This window comes from Dipodomys ordii, unplaced genomic scaffold (genome assembly GCF_000151885.1).
Source record: "Dipodomys ordii isolate 6190 unplaced genomic scaffold, Dord_2.0 Scaffold34, whole genome shotgun sequence".
NCBI lineage: Eukaryota > Metazoa > Chordata > Mammalia > Rodentia > Heteromyidae > Dipodomys > Dipodomys ordii.
Genome location: NW_012267250.1, coordinates 8132127 through 8147900, shown reverse-complemented (window position 1 = coordinate 8147900; position 15774 = coordinate 8132127). Strand labels below are relative to the sequence as shown.

At 38.0% G+C, this 15774-nt stretch overlaps 1 protein-coding gene across 1 annotated transcript in view; it reads left to right on the top strand.

Moving 5' to 3' along the window:
• Slc16a9 (solute carrier family 16, member 9) overlaps window positions 1-13046 on the top strand; it is a 35468-nt gene extending 22422 nt beyond the window's left edge. Inside the window, exons 4-6 of the mRNA XM_013017229.1 lie at window positions 4940-5035; window positions 9327-10244; window positions 10625-13046. Of these exons, the coding sequence (XP_012872683.1) occupies window positions 4940-5035; window positions 9327-10244; window positions 10625-10803 (1193 nt within the window). The 3' untranslated portion in view covers window positions 10804-13046. The remainder of the gene's footprint in view (window positions 1-4939; window positions 5036-9326; window positions 10245-10624) is intronic.
• The last annotated feature ends 2728 nt before the right edge of the window (window positions 13047-15774 follow it).

The window sequence follows — 15774 nt, the reverse complement described above, 5'->3', positions numbered from 1 at the left end:
CACTTGAGCCACAGCGCCACTTCTGGCTTTTTTCTTTTTGCTTATGTGGTGCTGAGGAATCGAACCCAGGGCCTTGAGCATGCAAAGCAAGCACTCTACCACTGAGCCACCTTCCCAGCCCATGCAGTGAATTTTATAACTACACTCTCTCCTTTTTCTCTTCATTTGTCTACTTCCCTCCCCTTGATTCCAATCCCCTTTCAAGTACCATTTTCCTAGTGTTTATTTTGGTGGGTTCTCAGCCTTTCTAAGGACTTAGGCTGTTTTGAGTTCTCTTCTGAATCTACCAGAATTCAGTTAATACCACTTATCTACACTTGAATAGCACCTTGAAATGTTTACTTATATATTTATAGATTAATTCTAGGTTCCACGGGTAAGCTAAAGCATGCATCCTTTGTCGCCCTGGGCCTGACTTATTTCCATAAGCTCATGGTATGGGGCTCAGAGAATATTCATCAGATAAATACATGGGATAAAAATGGATGACATGTCCATCTTTTTCCCATCTGAAGCTGAGTAGCGAGTTAAAAGATCATTGACAAGAAATACTGCACCATCAAAATTTACCTCCTTGCTTAGCATGAGTTCCTTAGATAGAAACAAGAAAGATTTAGTCTAATGGTAACCTCCACTGATCACCAATTCCAGACAGAATCTTATTCTTACATATGGGCGGGTGTGTGTGCAAGCGCATATGTGCATAAAACGCATGCCCTGATATTGAATGTCGAACTCAGGGGCTTGCAGTTTCACTCATCTTTTGCACTCATGGCTGATGGTCAGTGGAGTCATTCTTCATGTCTAGCTTTTCTGCTAGTTAATTGGACAGAATCTCAAGGGCATTTCTGCTTGTGCTGGCTTCAAACTGTGATCCTAACCCATATTTGTTCTTTTCTTCCAATATTTCTTACTTTTGTTTTGAACTCGGGAAAGCCCAAAACTCATGATCATTCTGCCTTCTCTTCCCAGATGCTAGGATTATAAGTATACACTACCATCATTGGCTTCAAAGCTCTTTCTAACCTCTTAGGTCAGACTCCAGCTATGAAAGAGGTTCTGTTGAATCAGAAATATTTGCATTAACATATTAACAAAATACCAGAAATGAAGTTACACCTATATGGATGCTTAATTGCCATCTAAACTGTCAAAATAACACTAAAACCTAATACTTGGCCCAATTCTGTTTTATCACTTAACTGAACTTTCAAAAAATACCATCTTGAAAATGTGTTAGATTGTTTACAGCTTTATAGTTCAAATAAAATGATGGTGTGCTGGTTTTCAAGTGACTGTGAACCATGCAGCTAAATATGGTAGCTCAAGCGTTAATTTTCTCCATAACTTTTCTCAGTCAGGAGGAGTGCAGCGTAAGACACGATGATGCGAGAAGTAGGAATGGAACAGGAAATGTGTTCTCATTGAATTGCTCAAGCCCTTTTGAAAATTGCTTCTTTCTGTATTTCTGAGAAATGCAACACCACATCAATTCCTTGCATTCTCTCTTTGTCATCATCTATTATTTCTTAACTACTCAATTATCATTTTATTAACGTTCATTCCTTGCTTTTCTAGAAAAATCCAGTTTCTCTTCCTTCATTTTTTTTCCTATCTGTTGAAATAGATTGAAATGGGGAGGGAGGGTGGACAAAACCCATATTCATAAACATTCAATGATGGCAAAGGCAGTATGTCATGTCGTCTCACTATGTATGTATGGCTTGAAACTCCTGTAGCTTCAGCTTCCCGAGGGATGACATTAAAGGCATGCATCACCACACCTAGCTAGGAACCACGACTTTCTAATCTAATCTGAGGCTATATCTACACAATGCCACAATAATCAGGTGAAAAATCACAGCAACACAATGGCTATCTTTAAAACGTATTGTATTCCAGGCATAGATACTGAATCTTTCCATTTTTTGAATGTCTTTTATTTCTTACAGGTACATTGTGGGATTATAAGTGACTTTCTTAAAAATTCTACAGCTGATTCCTTAGTTGTAGGATAGACTTGTAAATGAATACCTGGTAATTCTGTGACATGGGTGCTGCCCAGAGCTGGTGTACTGTGTCTGTGTGGGGGGAAGATTTTTAGGTACTTGTCTGAGTGGAGTCTTGAAGAACAGGTAGGATGTTGCCAGGTAGATACTGGTGGCAGGAGGAATGAGGATGGCATTAGGAGGATGTGCCATATCTCAGACACTCTCTAGAATGTGCTGCAATGGCTAACAGTAACATTTTCATATGTATTTCTTAAGGAATGCACCAGTTACCTGGGGCTTGTGAACATACCAGAGTGGAGTATAATGGAGGCTGGATGAGACATGGTGTGTGGTCCTTATTAAAGATACATGATGTGGGAAGCATCATAGGGCAGCCAGCCTAGCTTGGTGGGGGAATATGGGAGGTTGAGACCACTTATTAGGTTGCCAACATTCAAATTAGAAAAGTTGTGGTGATAAACTGAGGCAGTGGTGATGCAGACAGAGAGAGAAAGATGGAGGTTGATAATTTAGGCAGTAGGTGTGATTTAGAGCTTGATGTCTGGCTTGATGTGTGAACTTAAGTAGCAATCAGAGAGAGAGAGAGTCTCCAAAGACCACTTGAGGTTGGTGGGAATAACATGTAGAATTTGTAAGTGAAACTAGGTGTGGGTGGTTCATGAGCATAATCCTAGCTCCTCCAGGGGTTGAGATATGGAGGATTATGGTTTGAAGCCAAGCCTGGGGAAGAAAAATCCAAGAGCCTTCATCTCCAATTAAACAACAAAGTACTGGACTACAGAGGTGACTTAAGTTGTAGAGCACCAGTCATGAGCAAGAAAGCTGAACAAGGGTGCAAGAACCTGCGTTAAAGTCCCAGTACCAGCACACACACACACACACACACACACACACACACACACACACAAATCAAAAACCAAAAACCAAAACCCAAAAACCAGAAAATAAAATCTGTTGAAGCAAGGGCAAATTTTTACAGTACAATGAGGAGTATTATATAAGGTGTTTTGAAATAATGGTCCTTGACTACAAAGATGAATTACAATGGTGATATCAGTCCAAGATTAAAACACTGCTAGTCAGATATCCTTGTGAAGTATTTGCTGCATAAGTTTGTGGTGGCCTTTGTGAAAAATTGTGGTTCTCGCCGGCTTTTGAAAGAACGGTTACAAGCCCGTGTGTATGAAACCCACCCTTTGTGAATGCTTCAATTTATTTATTTAGGTTTTGGTTAGGGATTGACCAAAGTGATGCCATTTGGATTCTGATGACTTCCGCGGAGGTGAGGAAAAATGGCCTAGAGATTGTGGTCTCACCTAGGCCTGTGAAAGGGCACATAGAATGTGGAAGAGATATGATGGAGCCTGTGTTGCTTGAGAAACAGAAACGAGAGGATTACACATTTGATATATATTGCATATTTGACATGTCTACATATATTTTACTTTTAACTATTTAAATAAAGGGAAATGATTATGTTTTAGTCATCCAAATATTCAGAAGTATGGATATTTAATTTTAAAATTATTATGCTTATACTGGAGAATGGTGTTCAGAAATTTTTAACTGTTAGATTATGATCAAAACTGACTGGAGACCAAGGAATGCTTTTAGGAAGTAGTTTTGAAATATTTACTGGGGGCAAGGGGTCCTTTACTTTCTTAGAGCCTCAAGAAGCTTTTGGATATTTGGATTATACTTCTCTTTAATCTGTTAATTTTAATGTATTAAAATAAAATTTAAAAATTAAATTGGAAAGTTTTAGAATTTAATTGTAACATCATAAATTATTTTTTGAAGAGTATTGTCTTGAAGTAATGAAGTACTTTGAAAATATTGACACATTCCCTTAGAAAAATAAGGAAAGTCACTTATACTAATATTATCAACTAGCTCATTACAAAAATCTTCATGTTTTAGGGAGCTGTCAAATTTGTGGTAGTAGGTTTATTTTCTAAAATTCAATTTTTTTCTGGAAATCTTGTTTTATCATTTGTGACAATTTCTGTCAGCTCCTTTGTTAATTTTGCAGGAAAAGTCTGCCCAATTCTTCCGGCGAATAAATACTGTATCTGTCAGACATTGTCTTCAAATAAAGAAAAACTCAACAGGTTATATGAAAAAAAGTGGCTATTTTATCTGGCTACTAAAATAGCTGCATAAATGCTTTTCCTTGCAGCAGTTTTTCTAATTCAAATAAAACATTTAAAACAGTTGATTTTACTGTCAATGAATGGTGATAAAGTTTATTAGGTATAAAGTTTGTTACAAATACCTTGTTGTATGGTAAGGATTTTGAAATTTTATCCACTATCTCTTACATTATCAATGTAATATATATGGAATATATATTACATATATATGGAGTATATATTACATGCGTACATTTGTGTATATATGCACACATATACATATATGTACGTATGTATACATATATATGTATATAATGGAAGAAACATTTTAATGTATTTTTGAAAATTATTTTAGCTCTGTAGCCCCCATGAGCAATCTCTGAAACTGGACTCAAATGAAGTCTTTAATCACTGCTGGTTTAAAATTATTCTGGTCTGAGCCACGCACCTGTGGCTCATGCCTATAATTCTAGCTACTCAGAAGGCTGAGATCTGAGGGCCACCATTCAAAACAGTCCATGCAGAAAAGTTCATGAGATTCGTATTTGCAATTAACCACCAGAAAACCAGAAGTGGCACTGTAGCTCAAGTGGTAGAGTGCTAGCCTTGAGCAAAAGAGCTCAAAGACAGTGTCCAGGCCTTGAGTTTAAGCCCTAGGATCAACACCCCTTACCCCTACCCCGCCAAAACAAAAAAAGGAGTGCCCTACCGAAATTACTTGATTATTCCTTTCTTTTCTTTCACATTGAGATCACATGTTCTTTTTTAATTCATGCTGTGTCTTTTTATGCGTAGGTCTCGGATGTGGTTTATTATACACTGCAACAGTGACTATTACGTGTCAGTATTTTGACAGCCGCCGAGGTCTTGCACTTGGCCTGATTTCAACAGGTATGTTTTCAAAATCAGTACAATATTGTCATTATTCACCTTCTAAATGAAGTTAAAAGTTACTAGGACTCAATACGTTCAATGAACCATTACCCATCAAGCAGAAAACGATTTTTACACTCCTAGAAGATTTGTTTTTAACCATAAATATTGGAAGTAGCTTTCAAAAAACTCTTAAGACATATAAATGAAAACCCTGCAGTATGGGATGTTTAGTGTAGCTGGGCTACTATACTGAAAGTCATTGCTCATACAAGCTTTGCTAAAAGAAGCAGGGAAACCATGAAGCCTATGTTTCTTTGGCTCTGACTTACTTCACTTAATGTAATTTTTTCCAAGTCTTTCCATTTCTTTATGAATGGTACAATATCATTCATTCTGATGTATGAACAGGATTCCATTATGTATAGATACTATATTTCCTTGATCTAATCGTCCACTCAGGGACATCTAATACCTTGGCTATAGTAAACAATGCTGCAGTGAACATAGTTGTGCTGGTGGCTCTAGTATGGCCTGGTTTGTGGTTTATTGGATAAAAATCTACAAGTAGAATTGCTGGGTCATAGGGGAGCTCTATGTTTAATTTTTTAAGGAACCTCCATACTGCATTCCAGAGCAGTTGGACAAGTTTACATTCCTATAACAGTGTAGTAGTGTTCCCTTTGGGCCACATCCCCCCCAGCATTTGTGTTTTGTTTTTATTGTGAAAGTACTGTACAGAGGGGTTACAATTACATGGGCAAGGTAATGAGTACATTTCTTATCAAGCATTGTTGCCTCCTCCTTTGTTTCCCCTTCCCATCCCTTCCCATCTCCCCCCACCCCAGCATTTGTTATTGTTGGTTTTCCTGACAATTGCTATACTAACTGAACTGCAGTGGACTCTAAATGTTTGATTTGGATTTCTTTTATGGCCAGAGATGTTGAACATTTCTTCATGTGTCTACTGGCCATTCATTTTTCTTCCTCTGAGAAGTCTTTAAGTCTTTAACCCATTTATTCATTAAGTTGTTGGGTTTTGAGGTTTTTTTTGGGGGAGGGTTAATCTAAACACACTGAATGATTTATATACATATATATGCACACACACTAGGGCATAATAATTATATAGGACTCTAGTCCTTTACAAACTGAGGCCAAAGGAGGATATGCATAGGAGTGGTTGACAAAAGTTCAATAGGTATGCACAGGTGATCATATAAAATAATATTCTATGAAATGAACTCTAAGAAAAGGAAGCAAGCAACATTTTTTAGTTGCCATTGTTGCTGTTTTTGCTTTCTATTCTTTTTGTCTTGTTAGTTTGTTTGTACTTGGAAGGGTAAGGTAGGGCACATAAAAGGTAAAACAAGGGGCTGGGAAGGTGGTAGAGTGCTTGCCTTGCATGCCTGAGGCCCTGGGTTTGATTCCTCAGCACCACATAAACAGAAAAAGCCCGAAGTGGGGCTGTGGCTCAAGCGGTAGAGCGCTAGCCTTGAGCTGAAGAGCTGAGGGACAGCGCCTAGGCCGAGTTTAGGTCCATGACCAGCAAAAAAAAGGTGAAACAAGGATGAACAGCGATACTCACTAGACACTATGTGGAAAATGAACTGAGTATCTTATGGGTGGAGATGGGAGGGAAAAATCAGGAGAACGTGACGTAAGGGAAAACTTGGTTAAAAAAAATTGTACTCATTACTCATTACCTGATTGATGTACCTACAACCCTCTGTATATCAACTTTACAATAACAATAAAAAATAAAATAAAAAAGCAGTAAATGCAAGCCAGGAGTCACGGTGGCTCATGCGTGTAATCCCAGCCTTTGGATGACTGAAGCAGGAGTTAACCAATGCAGAAGTATATCCCTTACTGTTTTAAGTTCCTTGAGCAGAGGTTGATATTCTCCCTCCCTGTAGTAGTATACAACCTATGGTTGCAGGGTTGTTTTTTTTTAAGATTAATAAATAGTTTTACAATTTACAAATCCTACAAGGCAACCCTGAAATAACTCTCCATTACTCTGGAAGAATTCCAACAATTTCCTTAGACTTTATCATAGGATGTGGCCTTAAGAGGGTCATTTGCCCTGTCACAATTAGTGAATCAAAAGTGCTCAATAATTATCCGTTGATTATATTTAATGGTGTTTGACAACAGATGGACTGGTTGATGAACAATGGGAAATGGGTTTCTCATTTTAAGGTCCAAATATTAAGAGCATTTTTAAATGTCAGACAGTGTGGCACCTTGTTAAAAAACTTGTGCAAAGAATAATGAAGGATAAAAATGACAAATGGAGCTGAGCACCCAGTGGCTCATGATGGTAATCCTAGCTACTCAGGAGACTGAGGGTCTGAGGATCACAGTTTGAAGCCAGCCCAGGCAGGAAAATCAGTGGAATTCTTATCTAATAAAACGAAAAGCAACCATTAAAAAAAAAACAAAAAACACCCCAAATCTGGAAGTATAAGTGTAACTCAAGTGATGGAACACTAACCTTGAGCAAAAAAGCTAAAGGACAGTACCCAGGCCCTAAGTTCAAGCCATCAGTACTGGCACAAAAACAAAACAAAGACAAAGACAAAGATGAAGACAAATGAATAAACCATGAGTGAATGTAGGTAGCACTATAGTCTGTGAAGCCACCATCTATTAGCAATTATTTCATGTTTGGTTTTTTTTTATGTTTTTAATACTAGAAAAATGTGCCACATTTACAATGAAAGAAGGATTAAATTTGCTGTATGACTTCTCAGTAGTCAGCAGAGACTGAGTAACCACCAGAAGATGGTATTTTAACTACCAGTAGTATATTAACATAGCCATCCATTAACATCTGCAGGCCAAGTTTTCCCCCCTTTGGGAATGAAGGAGTTAACTTGGAAAAATATTAAGAAAGAACAACAGATTCTCAGGAAAAAAAAATGTTTCCTCACAACTGAAAGACACAGGGCCATTTGGTTATTCGCAAGAATTTTTAATGAGTTTTTATAGCAAGCATGTGAAATGTATAATCACCTTGTTTAGACTTTTTAAAATAGATCTAGTTTTTCCTCTGATTGATACTTCCTCTCAATGATACTTAAATTTCAAAATAGTCAATTTTTTAAAATTATGCTATCAGAACCAAGTGAAGACAGTATAAATGACATGGGTCGACATAACTTGATATTCCAGTGTGTTTGGTGAGGTCAAAGCTGAAAGACAGAGTTATCCTGATATCTGTGTGCAGATCAGCATACTTTGTAATGGAAATATTCTATCAAATTATTAATCCATTAAAAGTATGAAAAAATAGGAAAAATATAAAAAATATGAACTCAATCTTGTGATTCAGCAGTCAGTTTTAACTATCAAACCATTATAAATATTTAAAACTAAACTCTGTTATTCATCTCCAAAATGTAATATGAAAAATTGTCTGGCCAAAGGCAATATATATCATGGAGTCTGGTATATAATAAATGCAAAGCAAAAGTAATTGCACAATGATATTTGCTAAGAATATGGGTTCCTAGAGTCAGACTGTCTCAATAGAATGTGAATTCTACTTATGATTACAGCTTTGTAATCTGTATCAAATTTCTCAAGCTTGCTAGGCATTGATACTTCATGTATATTCGGTATAATAATGGGTTCAAGTCAATAGAATCATTACAAGGAATAACATGATTGTGCAAAACAATGTGTGTTACAGTACTAATTCTTTTCTTTTCTTTTTTTGCCAGTCCTGGGCTTGAACTCAGGGCCTGGGCACTGTTCCTGTGTTTCTTTTGCTCAAGGCTAGCACTCTACCACTTCTGGCTTTTTTTGTATATGTGGTACTGAGGAATCAAGCCCAGGGCTTCTAGTGGTAGAGGCAAGCACTCTACCACTAAGCCACATTCCCAATCCTACAGTGATAATTCTTAAAATGAGTATCCCATACGTCTTTTTTTTTTTTTTTGGTCCGTTGTGAGTCTTGAACTCTGGGCCTGGGCGCTGTCCTTCAGCTCTTCAGCTCAACGTTAACACTCTACCCCTTGAGCAACAGGACCACTTCTGGCTTTTTCTGCTTATGTGGTGCTAAGGAATTGAACCCAGGGCCTCATGCATGCAAGGCAAGCACTCTACCACTGAGCCACCTTCCCAGCCTCCTACATGTCTTATGATGACTATTGCTAATATATTTGTGATTTTAAATTGAAGGCGTATGTGAATGCAAGTACAATGAATCATTTGGATTGCCATAGTATTATAGCTTGTGCTGAGAACCCTATATGAAAAGGAAGAGATTAAGACTAAATAGCTTCCATTTCCTTTCTAGGTTCAAGTGTTGGCCTTTTTATTTATGCTGCTCTGCAGAGGATGCTGATTGAGTTCTATGGGCTAGATGGATGCCTTCTGATTGTGGGTGCTTTAGCTTTAAATATATTAGCCTGTGGAAGTCTGATGAGACCCCTCCAGACCTCTGGCTGTCCCTTACCTGAAAAAACAGCTATGGAAAATATACCAGATAAATACTCCATTTACAATGAAAAAGAAAAGAACTTGGAAGAAAACATAAACATTCTTGACAAGAACTATAGTAGTGAGGAAAAATGCAAGAATACTTTGACCAATGGTGACTGGAAACAGGAGATACTATTTTATAAAACCTCTTCATCCATGGCACACACAAAAGAGCCAGAAACATACAAAAAGAAAGTTGCAGAACAAACATATTTTTGCAAACAGTTTGCCAAGAGGAAGTGGCAATTATATAAAGTCTACTGTGGTGAAACTGTGTCTCTTTTTAAAAACAAAGTCTTCGCAGCCCTTTTCATAGCGATCTTTCTTTTTGACATTGGAGGCTTTCCACCTTCATTACTTATGGAAGATGTAGCAAGAAGTTCAAACGTGAAAGAAGAGGAATTTGTTATGCCTCTAATTTCCATCTTGGGAATTATGACAGCAGTTGGTAAACTCCTTTTAGGAATACTGGCAGACTTCAAGTGGATAAATACCTTATATCTTTATGTTGCTACTTTAATAATGATGGGCCTGGCCTTGTGTGCAATTCCATTTGCCAAAAGTTACGTCACCTTGGCTGTACTTTCTGGGATCATGGGCTTTCTGACTGGTAATTGGTCCATCTTCCCATATGTGACTACGAAGACTGTGGGAATTGAAAAATTGGCCCATGCCTATGGAATATTAATGTTCTTTGCTGGACTCGGGAATAGCCTTGGACCACCAATTGTTGGTAAGCTATTTATCTTAAAGTCAACTCAGTTAAACTGTTCTTAAGTATTGAACCTCCAGTTACAGATGTGATGTTTAAGTTGTAATAAGAGCATAGATTGGCACAAAGGAAATCTGTCTGGAATATTTCAAGGTATTAATTTATGCAAGATCATTTTGATATCATTGAAAAAGCCAACTGACCTTTTTGTTCATTCTTACTTGGGAGAAAGTCAAAATGCCTGGGGTAATTTTCATCTGAATGTTTTTGGAAGATGCTCTTTCTCTAGAGCCAGTTCACCGGGTATTGTATACATATCCTGATCCTGAGTGCCTAAAAATGATGAAATCAGGGAGTGTGCTACTTCTATTAAACTCATTTTTTTCCTTATATCTTTTCAGGTTGGTTTTATGACTGGACCCAGACTTACGACATAGCATTTTATTTCAGTGGATTCTGTGTCCTGCTGGGAGGTTTTATTCTGCTTTTGACATCTCTTCCCTGTTGGGCCGCATGCAACAAGCAACTCCCTAAGCCAAGCCCAACAACATTTTTGTACAAAGTCGCCTCTAATGTCTAGAGGAATATTGGAAGGCACTGTTTTATACCATAGAACAAAACATTCTCAAGCAAATTCTCTAGAGTCACGACTGTTTTCTTATAGCAAAATTTCTCTGTGGCTGATTCTAAATGAAAGACTTTTTAAAAAAATCTTAATTTTTATGTACTGTAGGTATAGCCGCTATCCCTTAGATATTCCCCCCATCCCCCGCAAGAAATGAGACGATTCTGTTTTACTGTACTTCATCACTCTTTAACATTGTAAGATTTTGACTACCCTCAGATGACTTTATTCTGTGTACAGAAATAAGGATTTGCTGCTGACTCTGTAAGTGCCACTGCAAGGCTGAAACTCCACAGGGTCTCTTCTGCTCTAACACTGATGTAAGCCTCCCCATAGGCTAAATGGAAGAGCCCCTTGGGAGGAATCACTCTGTGTTAGACTCGTTCATCAGCAGGAGACCTCAAGCCCTGACATTTCCAGAAATAAGAGTGGTTATGAAAACATTCTTAAGGCTTGCAGTGGAGCAAACTGATCACTTTATATAAAGGCAGTTTAAATGGCCATCCTCAGTTTTCATTCTGCTTTTTGTCGTTGCATGAAGCACCCAAGTGTGTTTGGGGTACACAGAGCACAAACTGTTTCAATTCCTAAGGAGTTGGCCTAGATGTAGGCAGAACTCCAAACAGAGGAGTAGCCAGGCTGTCTTTCTTCCTGGTATGCCACTAGACCCTTGCTTACTTGTGCTTGTCAGCGGTCACTCAGCTGATGTTTCCCAGAAGTGCTGATTTTAACCATTTCCAACGTGGAAATGCACTTTTTTTTTCTCCAACCATTCCATTTGGCAAATGGGAAACTCCATTTGCTTTGGGCACAGTGGGGATGGATGAGGAGTCCTTGACTATCTTTTTGATGGAGCATATATTTGCTACTGTCAGATTTTACTACTATCAAAATTTCTTTCAGGAGCAAAAGTAAAGAGTAAATGGTGTGTGTGTGTGTGTGTGTGTGTGTGTGTGTATGTGTGTATGTGTGTGTGTGTATGTGTGTGTGTGTGTGTGTGTGTGTGTGTGTGCATATGTTTACGGGGAAAGCATAACTTCATGTAAGCTTAAGGATCATATCCTAGGAAGAGAACTATATTTACTATATTGACAGATTTTTTTCCCTAGAGGAATGGGTTTTAAACTTTGGTATATATATACCTATGTGTGTGTGTGTGTGTGTGTGTGTGTGTGTGTATCAGAGTTCTATGTATACTTAAAAAAAAATATATATATATATATTTGGGTGCCTGGATTTAGAAGTTTCCAGCTAAAAAAATGTAGGCTATAATCAAGGACCTATCAATCTGTATGTGTCAGTATTGGGTTTAAACTCAGGGCCTCACACTAAGCAAAAAAATGCTTAGCATTTTTGCTCAAGGCTGGTGCTCTACCACTTGAGCCATACCTCCAGTTCTACAAATCTATATTTTTAACAAGCTCAAAGTGATTCTGATAATATTGCCTAGGTTAAGAATGGCTATTATAGGCGTGGTAATAGAGAGACTTGGGTATAGCCCAGTGGCTTAGCACTTGCCTAACATGTGTGAGGTCCTGGGTTCACTTGCCATCCATGTGCACACATGCAAAGAATGGCAATAAAACAACATTTATTAAAAAAAATAAACCATGGGGTTAGGGTTTTATAAACAGCTAAGTTCTCTTTAGGCAGGACACCTTCCCATTGTGCCAAAATTATCTTTTCATTTCTTTTGAAATAAATCGTTTTTATACTACTCTGCTGCCTTTCTTCAAAGGCACCAGAAGCACTTTATTAGCATGAAGCCTCACAACACCTGTGTGAAGAAATGAGTAGGACTTTCTCGTGTGGAGAAGACCTGGAGCAGTTACCTTGCTCACGAATGCAATAATGGGATTCCAAGGCACCTTGGATTTCTTCTCCATACTCCAGACTTCTGGAAAGATTTCTGTACCTCATTCTTTAGTTACTGTCAAAGTTAGGAAATAAATGACATGTAAAAGAAAAAGTCTACTTGTTCTTTTTATGCCTCAAGAGTCCTTTTACGTCAATATTATGTTTAAGATATTAAGTAACCTGAAAGAAATGGAAGTTTTTGACATCACCACATTCATCCATTGTGATAATTGTCGAAGTGTATCTTTACTATGTCTACTAATATCACCAGATGTGTGCACTCTCTTGTCTAGGGAATGAGTTTTAAGTTCCAATAAAGTATTTTTGTTTGCGTTGTGTCAGTATGGTTGTTTCTCCTCTTTGATTTTAGTTTCAGTTACACTTGAATTGTAAGCATACATGATCTGACTCTAGAATTTCATTATTGGACAAGACCTGTTCAAAAGGAAACTTGCTTAACTACTTTGACCATTTTTCCCCAAACCAATATGTCAGACCTATAGTCTTCTAAGAGGAAAAGGGGATCGATTTTCTCCTTGCTGAGGTTCTTATTGTTTTTTTTTCCTTTAGATGGTATCTTCCTTCTCAGGAGGGGAAGATCAGGAAGATCAAGGTTCAAAACCAGCTTTGGCAAATCGTTATTGAGACTCCATCTCAACAAATTAGCTGGGTATTTGGGCATGGACTTGTCATTCCATAATGAATTGGAACATGGAGGTCTGAGGCTGGCCTAGCAAAAGCATAAAACTTTATCTGAAAATCAACTACAGGAAATATGGCTCAAAGTAGTAGAGTGCCCGCCTAGCAAGTGTGAGGCCCTAAGTTCAAAAACCACCAAACAGCGGCAAAAAAGAATTTGCAAGATGTTCCAAGCTTTTAGTTTATATCTCATAGTAACCCTGTGAGTTAGAGATTATGACTCTCAGTTTATAATACAAAGTATAATTGTCAAAATAGCATGATCACCATATTATAAAAGTACAAGCAATTTCCAGACACAAAATGAGAAAGATTTCTTTTTGTAGAAGTGAAGGAAAGCACTTTGATTTCCAACATGACTAAGTAATGATGCCTACTTAGGAGGGTTGCTTCAAATTAATTTTTTTCATGAAAAATTAGCTTACATTATTGTGCAAATAATAATTTAGGATGTCTATTTTCCAAGAATTGAAACTACACTTAATAAATTAAGATACAGTAACATTGATTACAATGTAATCTTTCTTTCGCTACTCACAGATATTTGTGGATGTTGGAAATGCCTTGAACTGAGTCTCAGAAAAGTAAGGGGTGAGTGTTTGCCAGGAACCATCTCCTTGATTGTGGTTGTACAACAGATTTTGGGGGGCTTTCTCTGCCTCCTGCCTCTCTCCTCCAGCATCTCTACATAGCCAGGTGGTGATCTAATTCTCTCTAGAGAATCCTGTCATCAACTTTTAAAGGCCCAGTGGGAACAATCCCCAAGGCCTGGGAGGCCTCATTTTGGGAGGTCAGAACTGAATGGTATGTGCTGGTGGAGAAGTTTCATGACCTCAAGTAACCTCAACTGCCACCAATCTGTATAAGATTATGAAGCATGAAGAATGTTCAAAAGAATGAAAGAGAGCTCTATTTTAAAGAACTCTCTCTCTCTACTTAGCAGTATTATATTGCACATAAAATACACAGTTTAAATACTAGCAGTGCCTGACAGTGTTTCCTCTGAATTATAATGTTGAGACTTTTTATTACATAGTTAGTTGTGTTTGAAGAATGCCAGTTAGAAAGATCCCACATCGAGTAAAGACTTAACCACAGTCAGTTGAAATAATTAGACCTTGGTGAACACATAGATCATATTCAGGAATATAAGACATTGTGCTATCACAACCTTCATGAATCTGTGTTCAGATCCTTTGTTCAGTCCCTGTGGCTGGGTGACTATGAGCACATTATTAAAGTCTCTGAAAGCCTCAGTTTCCTCATTAATAAAACACACCATGGGGCTTTTGTGGGAATTATGTAACTGGCATGTGATAGATGTCCAATAAATATTAGGTATTATTATCTTTTCTGTCATTATTCGCAGGAGAGTGGCTGAGGGGAGCAGTCAGCCTCTCTGGGCACAGGCGTTGGCAAGTGTTTGTAGTGCAGGGTTTCTCTGAGGAGAGTAAAGCGGCTTCTGTGATTCCCAACTTGAAAGACTGTGCCAGCTAGCATCCGTCTTCACGCATGATCTTGTCAAGCTTCTTCATCCTAAGGCATTCATGAATCAGCACATTTTTCTAGACTTGCCACCCAGAAGCTCTGACTCAGAAGCAAACAAAGGCCCATTCTCCACGAATCTAATCGACGCCACTCTGTCAGTTGGATTGCGATGGAAGATCGGATTTATTTTATTTTATTTTACATTTTCTTTTTCGCAAGAACTGTATGCCAGCTGCTCTGAAGGTGGGCCTGGAATCAGAAAACCTGAATGCTCTGATGTGTTTACTGAGCATTAATTGGCTTCAGTTGGGGGGCCTTTACTTTGCTGCCTTTCCAGGATGCCTTTGAGATTTCCTCTTGAGGGAATGCAATTTCTTGCCAAGTCTTCTGGGATTTCAGTTCCTAGCAGATCACAGCTGCATTAGTTGCTTTGTACTACATGCATTCCTGGTCCTACACTTTCCCTTGGCACAACACAGGAAAATAGGTTAGTTTTCTAGGTGCCATTCTGAAAACTTTTATAAAGCAACATGTTTCATAAAAGTAATCAACTAAGGTCAAAGTCCTGCTGTGAGTCACCTTAAAACTATGTAGACACAAGGCTATGCTCAGTTTTTATTCCTTTCAATGTTTTTGAAACAATAAGGTAAGTGATTATTTCCTCCAGGTTAGATGTGAAAATTCTGAACTATTTGCAGCTTTGATAGGGGCATCAGTAACAGTGGCCCAAACCAAATAACTCCGGGACTCTAAACAACAAAGGAGAAAGATAATTTTTGAAAAGTATGCCCTAGTTAATTTCCTGCATGAAAATTCTGTTTCTCACCGGAAACTCACTCCACTGAAGACACCTGTATTACATTGGAATAAAGGCAAAAAGGC